Raw genomic sequence first — 22,261 nt, 5'->3', positions numbered from 1 at the left:
GGGGTTTAACATCATAAAGAAGAATGCAACCACAGATGACAACACAACACATTCCATTCTTTGTTCCATTAAGCACAAAGAAACTGAATTCGTTTGGCTGCCATTGCACATTAACATTGAAGAAGGGATATACATTTTCATTCAAGCAAAAGCCTTATTTGATAGTATCTCAATCATTCATGTTGCTAATGAGTAATCGTACACCTACACTATTAGCGGTTAAATTAAAGCTAGATTCGGCTCATGTGCTATTAGGAGTAGCATCAAGAAGTACGTTTTTCACCCACATGCTGTTGTCAGCTACTCAGGGTTTCATCTTGCTTCATTGACCACCTTTTTAGATAGAACTTTGTATAAAGAAGTCACTCACTCTTTGGATCCTATAGGTAATTTCTTTTGTTGCTTCAACACATTTTTAGAAGTGGGTTCAAAAGGGGCATCAATTCGAAAACTTATCAAAAGTGGGATTCAAACCCACGCTACCTTTCGAGAATCATGACTTGAATCTAGTGCCTTAGACCATCCCACCACCTTGATGATTTGGTTAGCCATGCTCAATCTTGAGTATATTAGGCTTGTGTAACGAGAGTATCGATTTGAATCCACACTACCTTTCGAGAACCAGAACTTGAGTCAGGCGCCTTGGACCATTCGGCCATGCTGACTGTTGGTTAAATGGGTCGTGCAACTATACTTAAACTTAAAATTTGTATAAGGTGCATTCGACTTTTGTGTAAAGGGAATTAATTTGACACCATATTAGAAGTGGGTTCAAAAGGCGCATCAATTCGGAAACTTGTCAAAAACGGGATTTCAACCCCCACTCCCTTTCAAAAACCATAACTTGAGTCTAGCGTCTTAGACCATTCGACCACTTTGACTATTGGGCGAGTGGACCATCTCGATTTTTATAGGCAGGGATGTTGATTAAAACTGTAATAGTTTTGTATAACAAGTATCGATTCGAAAACTTGTTAGAAGTGGGATTTGAACCCACGCTCCCTTTCGAGAACCAAAACTTGAGTTTGGCGCCTTAGGCCACTCGGCCATCCTAACTGTTGATTAAATGGGTTAAGTTTAGTATATGGTGCATTCGAGTTTTGTATAAACAACAACAGATTAGAAGTGGTTCAAAAGGGGCATCAAATTGGAAACTTCTGAAAAGTGGGATTCGAACACACACTCCCTTTTGAGAACCATAACTTGAGTTTAGCGCCTTAGACCATTCCACGACCTTGACTATTGGGTGAGTGGTTGTGGAGCCTTGCTTAATCTTGAGTACGCAACGTTGTTGATTAAAATCGTTACAATAGTCTTGTATAATGAGTATCGATTTGAACCCACGCTCCCTTTCGAGAACCAGAACTTGAGTCTGGTCCCTTAGACCACTCGCCAATCCTAAGTGGGTCGCGGAGCCATCTTAAAACTTAAATTTCGTATAAGGTACGTTTGACATTTGTATAAACTTGGGTAGTAATTCGACAACATATTAGAAGTGGGTTCAAAAGGGGCATCAATTTGAAAACTTGTCAAAAGTCGTATTCAAACCCACACTCCATTTCGAGATCCATAACTTGATTCTAACAACTTAAACCATCTGACCAGTTTGACTATTGAGTGAGTTGTAGTGGTCAATCTAGAATTTTATAGGCGGGAATGTTGATTAAAACTGTAATAGTTTTGTATAATGAGTATCGATTCAAAAACTTCTCAGAAGTAGGATTCGAACTTGCGCTCCCTTACGAGAACCAAAACTTGAGTCTGGCGCCTTGGACCACTCGACCATCCTGACTATTGGTTAAATGAGTCGTGGAGCAATAGTAAAACTTAAGTTTACTATAAGGTGCATTAGAGTTTTGTCTAAAGGGTATTGATGTGACAACATATTCTAAGTGGTTCAAAAGGGGCATCAATTTGGAAACTTGTGAAAACTAGGATTCGAACACACACTCTCTTTTGAGAACCATAACTTGAGTCGATTGCCTTAGACCATTCCACCACCTTGACGATTTGGTGAGTGGTTGTGGAGCCATGCTTAATGTTGAGTATATTAATCTTGTATATCAAGTATCGATTTGAATCCACACTCCCTTTCGAGAACCAGAACTTGAGTCTGGCGCCTTGGACCTCTCAGCCATGCTGACTATTGGTTAAATGGGTTGTGCAACTATACTTCAACTTAAAATTCGTATAAGGTGCGTTTGACTTTTGTGTAAAGGGAATTAATTCAACACCATATTAGAATTGGGTTCAAAAGGCGCATCAATTGGGAAACTTGTCAAAAATGGGATTTGAACCCACACTCCCTATCAAAAAACATAACTTGAGTCTAGCGTCTTAGACCATTTGACCACTTTGATTATTGGGTGAGTGGTTGTGCTCCATCTCGATTTTTATAGGCGGGATGTTAATTAAAACTGTTACAATAGTTTTGTATAACAAGTATCCATTGGAAAACTTGTCAGAAGTGGGATTTGAACCCACGCTCCCTTTCGAGAACTAGAACTTGAGTCTAGCGCCTTAGACCACTCGGCCATCCTGACTGTTGGTTAAATGGGTCCTGGAGCAATTCTAAAACTTAAGTCTAGTATACAATGCATTCGAGTTTTGTATAAAGGGTATTGATACGACAACAACAAATTAGAAGTGGTTAAAAAGGGGCATCAATTTGGAAACTTGTGAAAAGTGGGATTCGAACACACACTCCCTTTCGAGAACCATAACTTGAGTTTAGCGCCTTAGACCATTCCACGACCTTGACTATTGGGTAAGTGGTTGTGGAGCCTTGCTTAATCTTGAGTACGGACGTTGTTGATTAAAACCGTTACAATAGTCTTGTATAATGAGTATCGATTTGAACCCACACTCGCTTTGGAGAACATGAACTTGAGTCTGGTCCCTTAAACCACTCGCCAATCTTAAGTGGGTCGTGGAGCCATCTTAGAACTTAAATTTCGTATAAGGTACACTTGACATTTGTATAAACCTAGGTAGCAATTCGACAATATATTAAAGTGGGTTTAGAAGGGGCATCAATTCGGAAACTTGTCAAAAGTGGGATTCAAACCCACACTCCCTTTCGAGATCCATAACTTGATTCTAACGACTTAGACCATTTGACCATTCGACCAGTTTGACTATTTGGTGAGTGGTAGTGGTCGATATCAAATTTTATAGGCGGGAATGTTGATTAAAATTGTAATAGTTTTGTATAACGAGTATCGACTTGAAAACTTGTCACAAGTGGGATTTGAAGCCATGCTCCCTTACGAGAACTAGAACTTGAGTTTGGCGCCTTGGACCACTCGGCCCTCATTACTATTGGTTAAATGGGTCATGGAGCAATATTAAAACTTAAGTTTACTATAAAGCGTAGTCGAGTTTTGTATAAAGGGTATTGATGCGACAACATATTTTAAGTGGTTTAAAAGGGGCATCAATTTGAAAACTTGTGAAAACTAGGATTCGAACACACACTCCCTTTTGAGAACCATAACTTGAGTCTAGCATCTTAGACCATTCCATGACTTTGACTAGTGGGTGAGTGGTTTTGGAGCCTTGCTTAATCTTGAGTACGCAACATTGTTGATTAAAATCATTACAATAGTCTTGTATAATGAGTATCAATTTGAACCCACGCTCCCTTACGAGAACTAGAACTTGAGTGTGGCGCCTTGGACCACTCGGCCCTCATGACTATTGGTTAAATGGGTCATGGAGCAATAGTAAAACTTAAGTTTACTATAAGGCGTAGTCGAGTTTTGTATAAAGGGTATTGATGCGACAACATATTCTAAGTGGTTCAAAAGGGGCATCAATTTGGAAACTTGTGAAAACTAGGATTCGAACACACACTCCCTTTTGAGAACCATAACTTGACTCTATTGCCTTAGACCATTCCACCACCTTGACGATTTTATGAGTGGTTGTGGAGCATACTTAATCTTGAGTATATTTGTCGTGTATGACGAGTATCGACTTGAATCCACACTCCCTTTCCAGAACCAGAACTTAAGTTTGGCACCTTGGACTAGTCGGCCATGCTAACTATTGGTTTAATGGGTTATGCAACTATACTTCAATTTAAAATTCGTATAAGGTGCGTTCGACTTTTGTGTAAAGGGAAATAATTTGACACCATATTAGAAGTGGGTTCAAAAGGTGCATCAATTCGGAAACTTGTCAAAAAAGGGATTGGAACCCACACTCCCATTCAAAAACCATAACTTGAGTCTAGCGTCTTAGACCATTCAACCACTTCGACTATTGGGTGAGTGGTTGTAGTCCATCTTGATTTTTATAGGCGGGGATGTTAATAAAAACTGTAATACGATTATCAATTCGAAAACTTGTCAGAAGTGGGATTTGAACCCACGCTCCCTTTTGAGAACCAGAACTTGAGTCTAGCGCCTTAGACCACTCGGCCATCCTGACTGTTGATTAAATGGGAGCAGTACTAAAACTTAAGTTTAGTATAAGGTGCATTCGAGTTTTGTATAAAGGGAATTGATGCGACAACAACAGATTAGAAGTGGTTCAAAAGGGGCATCAATTTGGAAACTCTTGAAAAGTGGGATTCGAACACACACTCCCTTTCTAGAACCATAACTTGAGATTAGTGCCTTAGAGCATTCCACGACCTTGACTATTGGATAAGTGGTTGTGGAGCCTTGATTAATCTTGAGTACGTAACGTTGTTGATTAAAACCGTTACAATAGTCTTGTATAATGAGTATCAATTTGAATCCACGCTTGCTTTTGAGAACCAAAACTTGAGTCTGGTCCCTTAGACCACTCATGTTACAGGCATGACCATATAATATCCCGTCGTGAGAATTTGTCGTAGTATTCTATACATGCGGATAAGTGTGAGGGTTAAACGAGAGTGTAAAGAAGGGGAGGATTACTTTTAATCCTCGGGATTGAGACAACCCATTAGGCCAAGTGTGAACTTGCCTTGGGGCCTTTGATATCGCTATAAATATGAGGCCTAGCTACCCTCATTTGATCATCTTTTGACTACGTCGAGACTATGTTTTGTGGTGGTTCAACTCTTGTTGAGAGCACGCCAACACCAAGTACGACTCGATGCCACGACGGTGGTATGGGACGTCAGTCTCGATCCCTTCACTTGGGGGTGGTCGGGTGGATCGACATCCTTCTTTCTCTCTCTCCTTTCTATCTATCTAGCTTTTATCCTTATCATATGCTTACTTTATATCATATCTCTAATAACTCGCCCATCCTAAGTGGGTTGTGGAGCCATCTTGAAACTTAAATTTCGTATAAGGTACGTTCGACATTTGTATAAACCTAGGTAGTAATTGGACAATATATTACAAGTGGGTTCTGACGGGGCATCAATTCGGAAACTTGTCAAAAGTCGTATTCAAACCGACACTCCCTTTCGAGATCCATAAGTTGATTCTAACGACTTAGACCATTCGACCATTTTGACTATTGGGTGAGTGGTAGTGGTCAATCTCGAATTTTATAGGCGGGAATGTTGATTAAAACTGTAATAGTTTGTATAACGAGTATCGATTCGAAAACTTGTCACAAGTGGGATATGAAGCCATGCTTCCTTACGAGAACTAGAACTTGAGTCTGGCACCTTGGACCACTCCACCCTCCTGACTATTGGTTAAATGGGTCATGGAGCAATAGTAAAACTTAAATTTACTATAAGGCGTAGTCAAGTTTTGTATAACGGGTATTGATGCGGCAACATATTCTAAGTGGTTCAAAAGTGGCATCAATTTGAAAACTTGTGAAAAGTGGGATTCAGACACACACTCCCTTTTGAGAACCATAACTTGAGTCTATTGCCTTAGACCATTCCACCACCTTGACGATTTGGTGAGTGGTTGTGGAGCCATGCTTAATCTTGAGTATATTAGGCTTGTATAACGAGTATTGATTTGAATCCACACTTGCTTTTGAGAACTACAACTTGAGTTTGGCGCCTTGGACCTCTCGGCCATGCTGACTATTGGTTAAATCGGTCGTGCAAAATTTGTATAAGGTGCGTTCGACTTTTGTGTAAATGGAATTAATTTGACTTTTGTGTAAATGGAATTAATTAGACACCATATTAGAAGTGGGTTGAAAAGGTGCATCAAATCGGAAACTTGTCAAAAGCGGGATTCCAACCCACATTCCCTTTCAAAAACCATAACTTGAGTCTAGTGTATTAGACCATTCGACCAATTTGACTACTGGGTGAGTGGTTGTGGTCCATCTCGATTTTTATAGGTGAGGATGTTAATTAAAACTATAATAGTTTTGTATAACGAGAATCGATTGGAAAACGTGTCAGAAGTGGGATTTGAACCCACGCTCCCTTTCGAGAACTAGAACTTGAGTCTAGCGCCTTAGACCACTCAGCCATCCTGACTATTGGTTAAATGGGTCCTGAAGCAATAGTAAAACTTAAGTTCACTATAAGGTGCCTTTGAGTTTTGTATAAAGGGTATTGATGCGACAACATATTCAAAATGGTTCAAAATGGGCATCAATTTGGATTCTAAGTGGTTCAAAAGTGGCATCAACTTCAAAACTTGTGAAAAGTGGGATTCGAACACACACTCCCTTTTGAGAACCATAACTTGACTCTATTACCTTAGACCATTCCACCACCTTGACGAATTGGTGAGTGGTTGTGGAACCATACATAATCTTGAGTATATTAATCTTGTATAAAGAGTATCGATTTGAATCCAAACTCCCTATCGAGAACTAGAACTTGAGTCTGGCCCCTTGGACCTCTCGGCCATGTTGACTATTGGTTAAATGGGTTGTACAACTATACTTCAACTTAAAATTCATATAAGGTGATTTCGACTTTTGTGTAAAGGGAATTAATTCGATACCATATAAGAAGCGGGTTCAAAAGGCGCATCAATTCGGAAACTTGTCAAAAACGGAATTCAAACCCACACTCCCTTTCAAAAACCATAACTTGAGTGTAGCATCTTAGACCATTTGACTACTTTGACTATTGGGTGAGTGGTTGTAGTTGATCTCGATTTTTATAAGTGGGGATGTTAATTAATACTGTAATAGTTTTGTATAACGAGTATCGATTCAGAAACTTGTCAAAAGTGGGATTTGAACCCACACTCCCTTTCGAGAACCAAAACTTGAGTCTAGCGCCTTAAACCACTCGACCATCTTGACCGTTGATTAAATGAGTCATGGAGCAATACTAAAACTTAAGTTTCATATAAGGTGCATTCGAGTTTTGTATAAAGGGTATTGATGCGACAACAGACTAGAAGTGGTTCAAAAGGGGCATCAATTTGGAAACTTGTGAAAAGTGGGATTCGAACACACCCTCCTTTTTGAGAACCATAACTTGAGTTTAGCGCCTTAGACCATTCCATGACCTTGACTATTGGGTGAGTGGTTGTGGAGCCTTGCTTAATCTTGAGTACCTAATGTTGATTAAAACCGTTACAATAGTCTTGTATAAGGAGTATTGATTTGAACCCACACTCCCTTTCGAGAACCAGAACTTGAGTCTGGTCTCTTAGACCACTCGCCAATCCTAAGTGGGTCGTGGAGCCATCGTAAAACGTAAATTTCGTATAAGGTACGTTCGACATTTGTATAAACTTGGGTAGTACTTCGATAACATATTAGAAGTGGGTTCAAAAGGGGCACCAATTCGGAAACTTGTCAAAAGTCGGATTCAAACCCACACTCCCTTTCGAGATCCATAACTTCGTTCTAATGACTTAGACCATTTGACGAGTTTGACCATTGGGTGAGTGGTAGTGGTAAATCTCGAATTTTATAGGCTGGAATGTTGATTAAAATTGTAATAGTTTTGTGTAACAAGCATCGATTCAAAAACTTGAGCCATGCTCAATCTTGAGTATATTAGTTTTGTATAACGTGTATCGATTTGAATCGACGCTCTCTTTGTAGAACTAGAACATGAGTTTGGCGCCTTAGTTCACTCGCCAATTCTTAGTGGGTTGTAGCCCTATCTTAAATCTTAAATTTCGTATACGATACTTTCGAGTTTTGTATAAAGGGTTCTAGTTCAACAACATATTAGAAGTGGCTTCAAAAGGGGCATCAATGCGGAAACTGGTCAAAAATGGGATTCGAACCCACACTCCCTTTTAAGAACCATAACTTGAGTCTATTGTCTTAGACCATTCGACCACTTTGACAATTGGGTGAGTGATTGTGGTCAATATTAATTTTTATTGGCGAGAATTTTGATTAAAACTGTAATAGGTTTGTATAACGACTTTCGATTCGAAAACTTGTAAGAAGTGGGATTTGAACCCATGCCCCTTTTCGAGAACTAGAACTTGAGAATGTCGCCTTTGATTATTCGGTCATCCTAAATGTTGGTTAAATGGGCCGTGGAGGAATACTAAAATTAGAGTTTAGTATAACGTGCATTCGAGTTTTGTATTAAGGATATTGATGTGACAACATATTAGAAGTGCTTGAAAAGGGGCATCAATTTGGAAACTTGTCAAAAGCACTCCCTTTCGAGAACCATAACTTGAGTCTAGCGTCTTAGACCATTCTAGCACCTTGATTATTTGGTGCGTGGTTGTGCAAGCATGACTAGTCTTGAGTACATTAGGTTGTTGATTAAAACTGTTACAATAGTCTTGTATAATGAGTATCCATTTGAACCCATGCTCGCTTTCGAGAACCAGAACTTGAGTCTGCCATATGGTGCCTTAGACCACTCGCCAATCCTAAGTGGGTCGTGGAGCCATCTTAAATCTTAAATTTCGTGTAAGGTCTGTTTAACATTTGTATAAACTTGGGTACTAATTCAACAACATATTAGAAATGGGTTCATAAGGGGCAACAATTCGGAAAGGTGTCAAAAGTGGGATTCGAACGCACGATCCTTTTCAAGATCCATAATTTGATTCTAACGACTTAAACCATTTGACCAGTTTGACTATTGGGTGCTTGGTAGTGGTCAATCTCGAATTTTATAGGTGGGTATGTTGATTAAAATTGTAATAGTTCTGTATAACAAGTATCGATTCGAAAACTTGTTAGAAGTGGGATTTGAACCCACGCTCCCTTATGAGAACCAGAACTTGAGTCTGGCGCCTTGGACCACTCGGCCATCCTAACTATTGATTAAATGGTCATGGAGCAATAGCAAAAGTTAAGTTTACTACAAGGCGTAGTCAAGTTTTGTATAAAGGGTATTGATGCGACAACATATTCTAAGTGGTTCAAAAGGGGCATTAATTTGGAAACTTGTGAAAAGTGAGATTCGAACACACACTCCCTTTCAAGAACCATAACTTGAGTCTAGCGCCTTCGAACATTCCACAACCTTTACTATTGCGTGAGTGGTTGTGGAGCCTTACTTAATCTTGAGTATGTAACGTTGTTGATTAAAACCGTTACAATAGTCTTGTATAATGTGTATCGATTTGAAGCCATGCTCCCTTTTCACAAACTTATGCATTGATCTTAAGGTTACAAGAATATGCCAAAGACTAGCGTTGAACTAGAATGGCTCATCAATACTCGGATACATGTTTATATAGCATGGCTTAGACACATGCATGCGTGCCACCTCCTAAGCATACATGATTGCCACTTAAAATTCATGCAAATGTGCCACTAGGCATTCACTCGATATCCTATGCAAGGTAGTACGATTTCATAATATTCCATATGTATCTTAATAACCTAATCAAAGTTATAAAAGTAATATGTGAAACATAGTCTATCCAAATGGTTCAGGTTACACATCTTCCTTGAAGTGGTCATGGTTTTAAATCTTTATGCATGTTTGGACTTTTGGTATATGTTCATAAGATTATCCCCTTCCATTGACTATCAATAATGAAAAGGAGCAGATGTATGTTGCAACTATTTATTGCTACCAATATTACATTTCAATTCACAAATGGATGTATACATATGGATAGGACATCCAAAACCTTCGCCAAACCTGCACACAAAAACATACATAGATGTGCTGCAGGTGCATGCAGCTGAATTTATTATACATCATATATATTTACATAGCCTGATGGCATTTTCTTGTATTATTAACACTACAATGGCTTAGAACACACAAGATTGGAAGACAATGTTGCACATTTTTTAATGGCCTCTAGCTACTCATTGAGATTCAAACAAAGGCAGGCGTTGTCTTGTGAATCTGTCACATACAATTTCAGGTAAAGCAAGCCTCTTTATGCATGCAGCACAATAAACATACGAGTAAAATTGTGCAATATGCATTTGATCCCAAAACAAATTATGCACAATTTTAGACAAGACAACGATAGAAGCATTCAGACAAATATGCACATTTTCTTAATTTCATAATGAATTTTGAAATTAATTGGGATAAGCATTTTACAATTCCAATTAATTCGTTCTTGTCAAGTTTTTACTTTAAATATTACTCAACTAGTTAAGCTTGTATAATATAGATTTTGAGTTAAATCAACTAGGTTCAGTTCTTGTTCGAAGTTGCATTCTTTTACAACTTCATGAAAAAATGCCTTACAAGTTAGGCTTATTCCAAATTGCATTAGACAACCCGGAGAAACAATGATTAAAACTTTTCCTGTGGAACCCAATTGATCATCATCGACCACTATTTGAGATCATAAGAGCAATTGCACCTGGGGTAGATGAGCGAGTGTCCCCACCTTACCGAAAGTAATTTCTTTCCCCAAGTTATTGGTTCAACAAATCTATCCTATTCTTTCTTCTTGCCATAATTTCAGCTGCCCAAGCTTTCCCAACCTCAGTTTGAAATTTTCCTGCAAAAACATGTTAAGAGTTCATAATAAAATATAGCAATCCGTGAATATTTTTTGAACGGATGATAATATAAGTTGGAAATGAATGAGGCTTCCCACTAGGAATATGTAAGTAATTATTGCAAAACAAAACATGGCAACAAACCTATAAAGGGTCTTACCAGCTGTTGACTCATAGAAATCATTCAAAACCTTTCCCTGAGCTGTATAATAAAGGGAACAGGTCAGAACCACAGAAGACCATTCAGATTAATAAACCGAAATGTAAAGGAAAATAGTATGACTGACTTGTTTCATACTCCAAGGCTTGTAAAATCATTTCAACCTGCATATGAGAGTTCAGGTTACATCGTTAGAATAAGAAATGAAAAGCATGGTATCATATGGATGTGCATCACAATCTTGACGAATAGACCATGCAGTGCCATCAAAGTGATGTGAAAAAGAATGACAGAAACAGGTAATTACCTTGTCAAAATCTTTAACAAGACTTGCCTCGAGTGAAGCATTATTTTCATACTCCAACCATAGGCTTTTCACTTCTTCAGCTGCGAAAAGTATAAGTCTCAACACTTGCAGAAGAGATGCAGACAATTTGAGAAGCAAAATATATCTATAAAGTTACTAGAATAAACAAAGAACTTCAAAATCAAATGTAACAGTTATAAGACAGTATGCAGGAAGGCCAAACAGAATAGTTCATTTAATAATTATTAGTGCACAGATAGCACACCACCAAAATATGGATTCTACAGCACCAATAAACCCCTTTGGATTTCTTTAGATTGAGATTATCCATATATGTTGGATGGAGTAGAAAAAGTGTATCTGATGGATTTTTGAAACTCCCACAACAGTATTGGGACAAACAACATTGAGATGATCCATATACTTACTACCACGAGAGTTGGGAAATTTCTTGGCATTAGCTCACATGCAGGTAAAATGGCACTACAGCTCCTTGTACATAATAGTTATCATGAAATTGAGATGTTTTTAGAACAAGGCCATCCTCACTACATAGAGATGTCATCTAATAATACAAAACACATTCCACAATAAAAAAAAGCATAACATATACAGTCTCCAGCCTCTTTTCCAACTCACTAAGAGATTGCTGTCCCCTTTCACTACTTTCTGACATGCATGCAACTGCTTAAATATTTAGTCCCAATTCTGAACAATTTGTTGCTTAAAATACTGTTTCCGAATCAATGGATTTATTATTGAAATGAATTGAGATGGTCCATGTTTTTCTTATATTCATCAAATATGACAGGCCAGATTGTAATTTTATTTTATTTGACACTCTGTTAAGTATGTAGTGAAAACTTCAATTAAAATGATGACAAATGCATTACCTGCAATCCCACCACCCAATAAATTGCACATTTCATCAATGGCAGCTTTTTCTCGCCTGCTTTTCTCTTCTTTGGGAATGCCACACGAAGGAGTGATGTCACCAACTATGGCTACACAGATAATAAACAATAAAAAGACATTTATTAACATGTCCAAGAAGCAAGAATGCATCATTTGTCGGAAATAGAACTGTTCAACCAGTAGTTGCGCCAACCTTTTCTAGCAGTAAACCCTAAAACAAAGGACTATAACAGCAGAATCCTATAAAAGTGACATAAAATGCAGGTTTCCTATACAAAAAAATCTTCAACCACAGACACCGTAACCTGTACCAAGGTTGTATTTTCGAATTCACAAGGGTGACAGTTTCATAATGCACGATTTCCATAAGCTTACAAAGTGACTATTTCATAATGGATAAGACTACTCAAATAAGTTTGGGTCTCCTGTTACACAAACATTCATCCAAATAGGCCATCAAAGGTTTCACATTTAGCTGTGATACTAGCTATAAAGAACAAAAAGATTCTTAACTGTTGAGAACTGAGAATGGATGTATACATCCTAAAATGTTTACAAATACTACTACATAGTTTCTTTATTTTACCTTCTGCAATGTCATGGACCACTGCCATCTTTACACATCTGCACATGAACATATGAGAAACATAAGTTATAAACACAAACAACTTGTCTATGGAATAGAAATCAATGTAAAATAAAAATGGCTGAAACACTTTGAAACTACTTATTTGGAGAAAATACTTAAATTTTGTCAATGGATGTGCCTATGGACAAAGAGCAAAATTCTGTCTAACTCTGTCAATCCAATCTAATGCATGTTTGAACATTACGCAAGATATGACAAATCTAAAAAGAAAACTGCAGTATATTTATCTATCCATAATTTAAGATCCCCACTTGTCCATCCATAAATTTTCAGTTTAATGATTTTTGCCATCAATAAACTGTGATTCACAGTCTAATAAACTTGGTCCATAAATAATAAACAATGCATCATGTTCAGAAACATGCAATTACTTGTCTTTATTGATGCCAGGGATATCTGCCCCAATAATAGCCATAATAGCCATCCGGTGCATATGATCTGATATAGATTCTGTCTCCTTCAGTCCATGATTTACCCAACCAGTCCTCTTCGTGGTCTGCATTAAAAAGAGATCCTTTTGTTAGCATTCCCCGTTAGTATTATAACCAATATTTATGATTTCATGGATCAAAGAACCTTGAATGTATAAAACCCTCAAATCCCTCCTGATGAAGAAGAAGAAAATTAATAACCTTGCTCCCATATCATTTATACATTTAGCCACCCTAGACTCATCCATATATATTATGCCACCCTTGAGTGCCACCCTTAAGCTGTAAGCTCAATTTTGTGACAAGACTTGTGATGTCGTTTTGTGTGGCTTCTCATAACTCCATCTTGAAAGAGGCATTCAACTCTATTTTCTGTTTCTCTATCTCCTTTTGCATTTACTCTCTTAAAACTCTTTCTACATCATCTCTCATACAATTGAGATCTTGTGTAATCAAATGACATAAGATGTCATCTTTCCCCTCTTCGACCTCTGATGGAACATGTATTTTGGGTGCCTTGTGCATCCTTTTAGCGCTACCATCGAGAGAGAGAGATTTTAATATGCTAACATGGTGTATGAGAACAAACGAGGTATTATAGACCGAAATAAATCAATATAGCTAAATATATGGTAGGAAAGAGTTTTATTATCTACACTATAAATCCTGACCTCAAAAGAACTACAACACAAGCAGATCCAAGATGGAGATAAATAGATAGATAGTTTTTACTATCATTCTCGGAGGTCAAATATGACATATAGAACCAGAACTTAATCATTTTTACATAGACGGTGTGAAATCGAGTAGTTGGACTAAAACTTTTGCCTTCAATGAACTCCAACGCAAGCAAATCCAAGATGGAGATAAATAGTTAGATAGTTTTTGCTGTCATTCTCAGAGGTCAATTATGACATATAGGACCAGAACTTAATCATTTTTACAGAGAAGGTCTGAAATTGAGTAGTTGGACTAAAACTTTTGCCATTAATGAACTCCAATGCAAGCAAATCCAAGATGGAGATAAATAGATAGATAGTTTTTACTTTCATTCTTGGTGGTCAAATATGACATAGGACCAAAAATATTATGTAGTGTCTCAGAAAAGAATTTTACGAATGAACGCTACAATTGAGATGCACATCGTGAATGTGACTAGAATGTGTGTTGGGAGTGGATTACATCGACAATGTGTGGAAAGCAATCTCAAATGTGGCCAAAAGCAATGCATCATATCGAAGTGTGAAAATCTTAACTTCTAAACTTGTTCAAGACAAAATATGCATAGCTGATGATTCTCATCACCTATGCCCCCAATGCCCCATCCCAGATTGGAGAGAATGTGAACTGAGTCATATTGAAGCAATGGTGTTGAATTTGCTTTCTCTTGGCATGTGAATGGATGATAAGCCAAATACCAGCAGACATAGATGACACGTGGGTACGTTTATGTTTTTTGATTCAGATGAATTGGTACAGCTAAAAGCGTGCAATCATGCAATTGCTTAGATAACAAACTAAGGACCATGGTTACCTCTCTTCCAGACCAATCATTTAATGTCACGAGAATGGATGAAAAGCTAAAGACCGTAATCACTTCTCTTATCTGATTGTAAACCAGATTTAGATGGATGCGAGTATTCTTGAGGTTTTTCCCTTTCAAATGAGATTATATAATAAAAAACCAGGTCAATACACTTGACAAGTTCGTAAATAAATCATGCAGTGCTCTGCATACAACTGAGCTTGTTCTTAGGATTCATGGAGCAATGTGCACAGCTTTGTTTGAGGATGAATCCAAAACAGTTATGTTCTTTTAAAATCCATGACGTTGTGACCATGGTGAAGGCTTCCTTATTAACAATGTTAACAAACTTGATCAGTTGCCTTATATAGCTGCATATATTACGATTTAACATAGGCACGCACTACAAGTCCAAAACATGGATTCTGTACCGTGCTACTCTTCAACAGACATATTGGCTGTAGTTTTTGCACCGCTCCTTTTCCTATCTTCTAAATGATTAGTTTCCATCATCGTTAATTTAAGCAAAGTTCGTATGCAAGCATACTACAGTTTCAGACATCTCAGTCCAATGTACGTCATAAAATTGTTGATTCACCAAGAAGACATTAGGTCCTTTTTTTACTGCTTCTGTAGACATAACTCATTACAACAGTTTCCATGGACGCCTGATTTCTGCTGTACATTGATAAAGTCGTTGCAAATATGCTACAGAAAATTATTAATGATCAATTCATGAGAGATGAAATCTTAACTGCTATTTATCACATTGTCATTGGATTGATCGAATACTTTCATGAAATATTCAACAAATATTGTTCTTTTGCTCTATATAGATGTAAGTGATCTCGTTGCTAAACAAAATTATTCGGTGATCTTTTAATTGCATAAAATTCTCATTTCATCACAGTTGAAAGAGTAACTCATACCTTACAACTTTACCATCGGACTGGACATCAACAAGATTTGATCTTTTTCCTCTAGAAAGATGTACCAGTTGCATTTAGCAGAAACCTGGTAGATGAATCCGTTTGCTATAGATGGATGTAATGGATTCGTTTTTTAGATAAATATAATCAATCCCATTTCCTAGAAGTGATAATAATCCGTCCATTTCGTGGAGGAATGATAATAATAACCTACCCGTCCCTAGAAGATGTGATCGATCCTTTACCTGGAAGAATTCATTGTTTCTTGGAAGAAAGATGGCAATAACCTATCCGTTTCCTAGATGATGCGAGTCATCCGCTTCCTAGAAGAATACATAAGAAAGCGTACCTTTAAACTCTGGCAAAGCATGAGGAAATCAATGGCGGAAGAAGCAGAAGTCGGTGCAGCAAGGCCACTGGAGAGATGCGCAGCATCAGATGATGCCATGGCAGGGATCGGAAGATCTCCGTGTCTCTGACGCGGCCCGCTCCCGTTGGAGTTTCCCTTTCCGTTCCTGAACGGGAAGGAAGACTGAGAAGGAGGAACGGAATCAAGGCAAGCTTTAGCTGAAGTCGAAGAAGAAGAAGAAGAAGCAGACGAAAACGAAGAAGAGGTAGTAGGAAGAGGGGGACAGGATGAAGAGGAGGAGGATAGTGATGGAGAAAGGAGGGAGGAGAAAGAAGAAGAGGGAGAGGAGGCAGAAGAAGAAGAGGAGGAGGAGGAGAGCAGAGAAACAGCACGGCTGCTAGCAGCCATGACGGACTGACAGCGACAGACAGACAGACAGACAGACAGACAGACGAAGCAGACTTACTTCACTCACTGTATTCTCTTTATTTGTTTTGTTTTTGTTTTGTATTTTGAGCAGAAAGAAAGAAAGATATATTAACGTCTTCTAAGGCCAAAATTGGCCCATGAGACAAATGGTGTACAACAAAAATGGGATATTTACCCATTCATCGAAAGTAAAAATAAAAATAAGATAAAATAGAGTTTAAGCTAAATAGTTCTAAGAAAACAACAAACATGTTCTATATAAAAAACATGTTCTACAATGAGAATGATTCTATACTAGGCCTAATTTCATTTCCATCCAAGTCTCTCGAAGAGAAGCGGGGCGTCAAAGGGTTGCCATGTGGATGTGGCCCGTGGTCCCCATGTAAGAGGTACCCCAACCATAGCTTCGAGTCGACGTAGCTCACGTTCCCTTATCTTCTTAATCTTTTCTACTCCACGTTGACTTGTGTTGAAGCCCAACATCCGAGGACGTTTGGTTGCTCTTTGTATTTCTGCTTCCTCAAGGGAGAGGCCGAGCGGCATAAGTGTATCCACATTCATCGTCTCCCCATGTTCCTGAAAAATTACACTAGGTACATGTTGATGAGTAGTAAAAGGGTTATGATTAACACTTTGTAATTTATCCTCCCTATGTTGTTTTAGCTCTAAGATATACCTACCTAGTCTCTTTACACTCGGGGTATCTAATAGTTTGGAGAGGGTGGGAGAGGGTCCTAGTATGTCTTGGTATTCCGCCCGTATCTCGGCATAAGTTGGGCACTTGCATGTGAAGTGATACTCATCCTCTATCTCTATGTGGCATAACCTACATAGCCTTTCCTCTCTAGGGACTCTATTAGCTCGACCATTCTCAATCTCAAGTTGGTGAGATGATATCCTAAGTTGTCCAATGGCCACCCTTAGTGCATTTGATAAGAAAGTATCTAGGTATCTTGGTCGTGTAATAAACCCTAACTTAGAGAAGTGCAAGAAGTGTTCCTTATAGTACACCATTTTAGATGGGAGTGGCTCTCGTGGGGTGATCCATTTGTATCGAGTGTAGATTTGCCATATTTCTTGGCGTATCACTTTATTACGATCTTCACGAGAGATTAAAGTTTGATCAGTCCCATGGTTGTACTTAAGGGGAGGTAGGTTATTAATGTCTATGCCATTTGCAAATAACCAACTCACCACAATGCTATACCAAGAGTTAGTGTCTCCAGACACATGTGAGGATCGGGATGCCTCAAAGGCTCGATGGGATATCCTATCTTGTGGTTGACTATGTATCCGATGAATAAAAGCTACCACTTGAAAGAGTGCTTCTACTAACATCGGGGGTAGGCTAAACTCCGCTCTAATAATGTCATGTGGTACTGTCGATTTGCTTCGGAGTTGACGTGATAACATCACCACTAAAGGTCTCTCCAATTGCGTCCACATGAAAGATGGTAGACCTGGAGCCCATACTACTGATGCATACATGAGGGACGGGGTCACTAATGAGTCGAAAAGCCATCCCTTAGTCCGTGGCTCTTGAAAGTATGCTTGGTGGCATTGTCTCTCTAAGAGTGAGAGGGATGCATATCCTCTCGTTAGCCTATCTTTGGCTGCCTGGGTCATCGAGAATTTACCTGAGCGAGCACTAAAAGTGACTCCCAAGTATACATAAGATCCCACCACCTCAACTAGTTTATGAGAGAGGGTGAGGTGACATTTACTCCTAACTCTGGACGATGTATGAAAGATAAGGACTTTAGTTTTCGCTAGATTCACTACCAGTCCTCGTTGTGTACAAAAGTCATCTAGGGCATTAAGATGCTTTTGTAGGTCGTGTTCCGACTCCGAGAGCAAGACAATGTCGTCTGCGTAGAGTAAGAGACTAACTTGCGTATCCCCAATAGCCACTCCTATGCCTCCCTTACGAGCAATAAAATCAGTGATCTCATCAATGTAGATCCCAAAAAGAGTCGGTGATAGGGGGCAACCCTGTTTTACACCAATGGTGCTAGTGAAACAATCGGATAGGCCACCTGGGCATCTTACGCGCCCACAGACTTGCTCATATAGGGCATAAATGGCCCAAATCATGTCATTTGGTATCTCCAAGCTCTTAAGTCTATCAAACAACCTCTCCCTAGGAACTGTATCAAAGGCTTTGCGAAAGTCCACAAAGCAACAATATAGTTTCTTCTTACGAGCCTTTGTTTGGTCAATTAAGCACCTAAGTGTGAAGATGTGGTCAATAGTGGAGAAGGCTCGTCTAAAGCCAGCCTGCTCAGGTGCTCGAAGACTTAATGTTTCCATATAATCACTGAGCTCCGCTTCCATTACTGCACCATATAGTTTAGCAAGCGTATGACCTATCATAATGGTCCTATATGTATTTGGGTCCATTGGGTCCCCTCCTTTATGTATAGGGGCCACAGTGTTCATGGCCCATTGTGGTGGAAAACCCTCGGCGAGGGCGCGGTTGAAGATTAGAGTGAGAAGGGGAGCTAGGCACTCTCGAGCATATATGATGTGCTCGGCTCGCAATCCTGTGTGGTCCATGGATTTCCTATGTTGTAATTTTTTTATGACCTTCGTGACCCTAGAGGTCGTGAAAAGTGTCCCCATGGTAGGTCGAGGTGTGGAGGGCATTGGAATAGGTGGTTGGTTCGGGACATGGTAGAGTCTCTCGGTATATGTGTGCCAAATATTTGGATCCTCGATGGGTGTTTGTGGTCTCGGTTCCCGTAGTCTCTTCCATGCAAGGGCACAATCCCTACTCATGAGCATATGGTAGAGTTCCCAATATTGAGATGCTTCCCAAGCTCGTCTTTTACGACGTGTCATCTTGCGCATCTCTTTGCGGGCCTGTACTAAGGAGATAGTACCACTGAGTCGCGATACTTTAAGTTGTCTATACAACTCTCTACAATCCTCGTCATACCACTTGTTTTGTGGCATAGACCCTATTCTACTATGATTGGAGTCTTTCGTGTATGGGAAGCTACTAGTGGCGGCTGAGTGAAGGATGTGTGTGAGTTCTGTAGTGAGGTTCTCTAAAGGCAAGGAAGAATCAAACGAGGAAAGATGGGCTTGAACATGTCGAGAGTAGATGTCCGCGAGCTCATGCGTGAAATGTATTATAGTGTGATGGGCTGGTTTACTAGAGTTGGTGGTGTGGGAGGTGTCACATTTTAGCTCAAAGTATAGGAAGGTATGGTCTGCCCCAATGGGGCATGGGGCCACCCGGAAGGAGCTAACCATGTGGGTAGCTTCAGGGCGTCCTATTAGATAATCAACGGTGCTTTCCCCTCCTCCATGTGGGAAACATGTGAGCTCTTCCGAGCCCGGCCACTTGGCTAAGCCATTATATATGATCATCTGGTGTCGGCTTCCAAGTTCAAGCAGATGATGGCCAAAGCTTGTGGCATCCGCACCTTGATCCTTCGATGTACGTGTTATGCCTAAGGCTAAAGGGTCGACATTCACCATTTCTAGGTTTCTATCCATCTGAAATATTGTGCATTGTCGGGACTGGGTTCTCGCATTGAAATCTCCTACCAGGAAGACTTCCCCTTGAGAAGAATATCGGATTATGTCATCCGACAAAGGTTCGTATGGAGAAGGCCCATGTGGCGTTCCTTCATCAACTATACTCGCCTCTCCAGCCATATTGTAGCGGGACCCTTTCGGGGGGAAGTAACAAACTGCGATAAATATCACCTGATCCTTACTAGTGAGGACTTTCACCCACATAAAACGGGCTTCTGGGTCTGACTTTAGTATTTCTATCCTATTATTTATCTCTTTCCGAAATAATATCGCAACCCCCCCAGACCCTCTAGTAGTGTGTCGACGTGAGGTTTGTCTAAAGACAGATTCCCAACGAAAACCGTCAACTCGTGGCAGTCCTCGATTTGGGCTTTGATGTGTTTCTACTACAAAAAGTATATCAGATACTTTCAAAATCTCCTCTAGACGGCCAGGATGTGTCCAAAGTGCGCCGTTACAGTTCCATAAAGTGATCCTAAGTTTATTATCTGTCACATGGGCCACACGCCGTCAATTGGCGGCACGATCATTTATTATGACACGTCCGTCCCGGTAGAAAGCACGATGCCCCTCTTTACGAGCTTGTATGACTCGCGGCATACAAGTTTTACGATGCTCAATTTGCATCTTGGTCAAGTCTTCATCGAGGTAGATAGGCTCCCCGCCCAAGCCTCGAAGAATTGGTCTCTTTTTAAAAAAGGCGATTCTAGATTCTGAGTCCTTAAACTGAAGGACTAAAGCTCTTTTCCTAGTTGTGTCACGCCCTACCCTCCAGGTTTTAGTGATTGGTAGGGCTTCGTACCCTAACATTTTCCCTAATGTTTGTGCATCTTCATCCGGAGATGCCCCTTCCTTGAGCCTAGTAACTCGTACATTTAGGCGTCGAGCTTGACGCATTTTTTCTTCCTCGAGGGTAGTGTTTACAATGTTTTCATCCTTTAGTTCTTTTTTAATATTACGTTTTACTACATCAACCCACCCAGTTTTAGCTAATTCCATATCACTTTTAACCTCTTCTTTAACCTTTTTTATCTCGTCCTTAATATCCTCTAGGGAAGATATTTCACCATCTTCCCTAGATATCTCGAGGTCCTTAACTTGTTTTCGGAGGTTCACATTGTCTACCTTAAGTTTCGCTATTTCCGCAAAAAGTAGTTCTTTTTCTTCCTTATCTTTTTGTTTTTCAGCTTCAATTTCTTTCGCCCATTTTTCAAATTTTACTAACCGGTTAAGGACATCTAAAAATTCTTCCTTACTTATCATTTCGTCGTGTGTTTCCTTATGGTTTCGTCGAGAAGTCATGTTGTAATTCAAAGAATAAACGAAAGAAAAAGTCAAAAAGGGCAGAAAAAACTTAGCCGAGCATCGATGTCTTGCGCGCTAGGTACAAGTGTAGAAGCACATTTGTACTCTCTCGTCACGACGCCGTAAGAGGTGTAGGTGATAGCGACGGTCGACAACGATGACAACAACGACGGCGACAAGGGCACCGATTACCCACAACAGCGACGGGTGACGACGATGGCCAAGAACCGACGACGACGGCGACGGCGGCAAACGTTAAACGTCAGACGACGGCGGACGGCGACAGTCGGCAGCGGCAACAGACGGCGGCTGACAGCGGTTGCAGACGACGACGGCAGCAGACAACAGTTGCAGACGACGGCGGCAGCAGACAGTAGTTGCAGATGACGGCGACGGCGACAGTCTGCAGACGTCAGCGGCAGAAAACGGAGGCAACAGTAGGCAACGATGGCGGCTGCAGACGACGGCGGCGGCGACGGCAGTAGACGGCGGCGACAACGGCAGAAAGAGCCGTTAGAGAGAGAGAGAGAGAGAGAGAGAGAGACGACGATGATGTTATTACTATACATACATACATACATACATACATATGTACTATGCATGTACGTATACACACATACATATACACACTCACTCACTCACTCACACTCGTATGTATGTGTGTGTGTGTGTGTGTGTATGTATGTATGTGTGAATGTATGTATGTATGTGTGTATGTATGTATGTACATGTGTGTGCATGTATGTATGTGTGTGTATGTATGTGTGAATGTTATGTATGTATGTATATATGTATGTATGTGTGTGTGTGTATGTATGTATGTATGTACATGTGTATGTATGTATGTATATATGTATGTATGTACATGTGTGTGTACGTGTGTGTGCATGTATGTATGTGTGAATGTTATGTATGTATGTATATATGTATG

General features: G+C 39.7%; 2 protein-coding genes and 6 non-coding genes across 8 annotated transcripts; all 8 read right to left on the bottom strand.

Moving 5' to 3' along the window:
- Positions 1-972: 972 nt before the first annotated feature.
- On the bottom strand, positions 973-1,056 carry TRNAL-CAA (transfer RNA leucine (anticodon CAA)). The gene has a single exon. It is a non-coding gene; the product is annotated as a tRNA-Leu (tRNA).
- A 1,403-nt stretch (positions 1,057-2,459) lies between these two features.
- Positions 2,460-2,543, bottom strand: TRNAL-CAA (transfer RNA leucine (anticodon CAA)). The gene has a single exon. It is a non-coding gene; the product is annotated as a tRNA-Leu (tRNA).
- Positions 2,544-4,350: 1,807 nt separating this feature from the next.
- Positions 4,351-4,434, bottom strand: TRNAL-CAA (transfer RNA leucine (anticodon CAA)). Its single transcript has one exon. It is a non-coding gene; the product is annotated as a tRNA-Leu (tRNA).
- A 1,879-nt stretch (positions 4,435-6,313) lies between these two features.
- Positions 6,314-6,397, bottom strand: TRNAL-CAA (transfer RNA leucine (anticodon CAA)). Its single transcript has one exon. It is a non-coding gene; the product is annotated as a tRNA-Leu (tRNA).
- Positions 6,398-7,095: 698 nt separating this feature from the next.
- Positions 7,096-7,179, bottom strand: TRNAL-CAA (transfer RNA leucine (anticodon CAA)). The gene has a single exon. It is a non-coding gene; the product is annotated as a tRNA-Leu (tRNA).
- Positions 7,180-9,039: 1,860 nt separating this feature from the next.
- Positions 9,040-9,123, bottom strand: TRNAL-CAA (transfer RNA leucine (anticodon CAA)). Its single transcript has one exon. It is a non-coding gene; the product is annotated as a tRNA-Leu (tRNA).
- A 1,201-nt stretch (positions 9,124-10,324) lies between these two features.
- LOC147852137 (uncharacterized) lies at positions 10,325-16,484 on the bottom strand. The gene is made up of 8 exons (XM_087333992.1): positions 16,051-16,484; positions 13,188-13,312; positions 12,754-12,791; positions 12,146-12,256; positions 11,253-11,332; positions 11,073-11,109; positions 10,946-10,987; positions 10,325-10,784 (listed from the first exon to the last, which is right to left on the bottom strand). The coding sequence occupies exons 1-8, from the start codon at positions 16,456-16,458 to the stop codon at positions 10,699-10,701; spliced, it is 927 nt and encodes a 308-aa protein (XP_087190118.1). The 5' UTR covers positions 16,459-16,484; the 3' UTR covers positions 10,325-10,698.
- Positions 16,485-20,533: 4,049 nt separating this feature from the next.
- On the bottom strand, positions 20,534-21,528 carry LOC147852136 (uncharacterized). Its single transcript, XM_087333778.1, has one exon. The coding sequence runs from the start codon at positions 21,325-21,327 to the stop codon at positions 20,536-20,538; it is 792 nt and encodes a 263-aa protein (XP_087189904.1). The 5' UTR covers positions 21,328-21,528; the 3' UTR covers positions 20,534-20,535.
- Positions 21,529-22,261: the final 733 nt, after the last annotated feature.

This window comes from Azolla caroliniana, unplaced genomic scaffold, assembly GCF_043228905.1.
Source record: "Azolla caroliniana isolate FFs.n. ecotype wild unplaced genomic scaffold, voAzoCaro1.0.p SCAF_18, whole genome shotgun sequence".
Lineage (NCBI taxonomy): Eukaryota > Viridiplantae > Streptophyta > Polypodiopsida > Salviniales > Salviniaceae > Azolla > Azolla caroliniana.
This window is presented reverse-complemented; position numbering and strand designations above follow the sequence as displayed.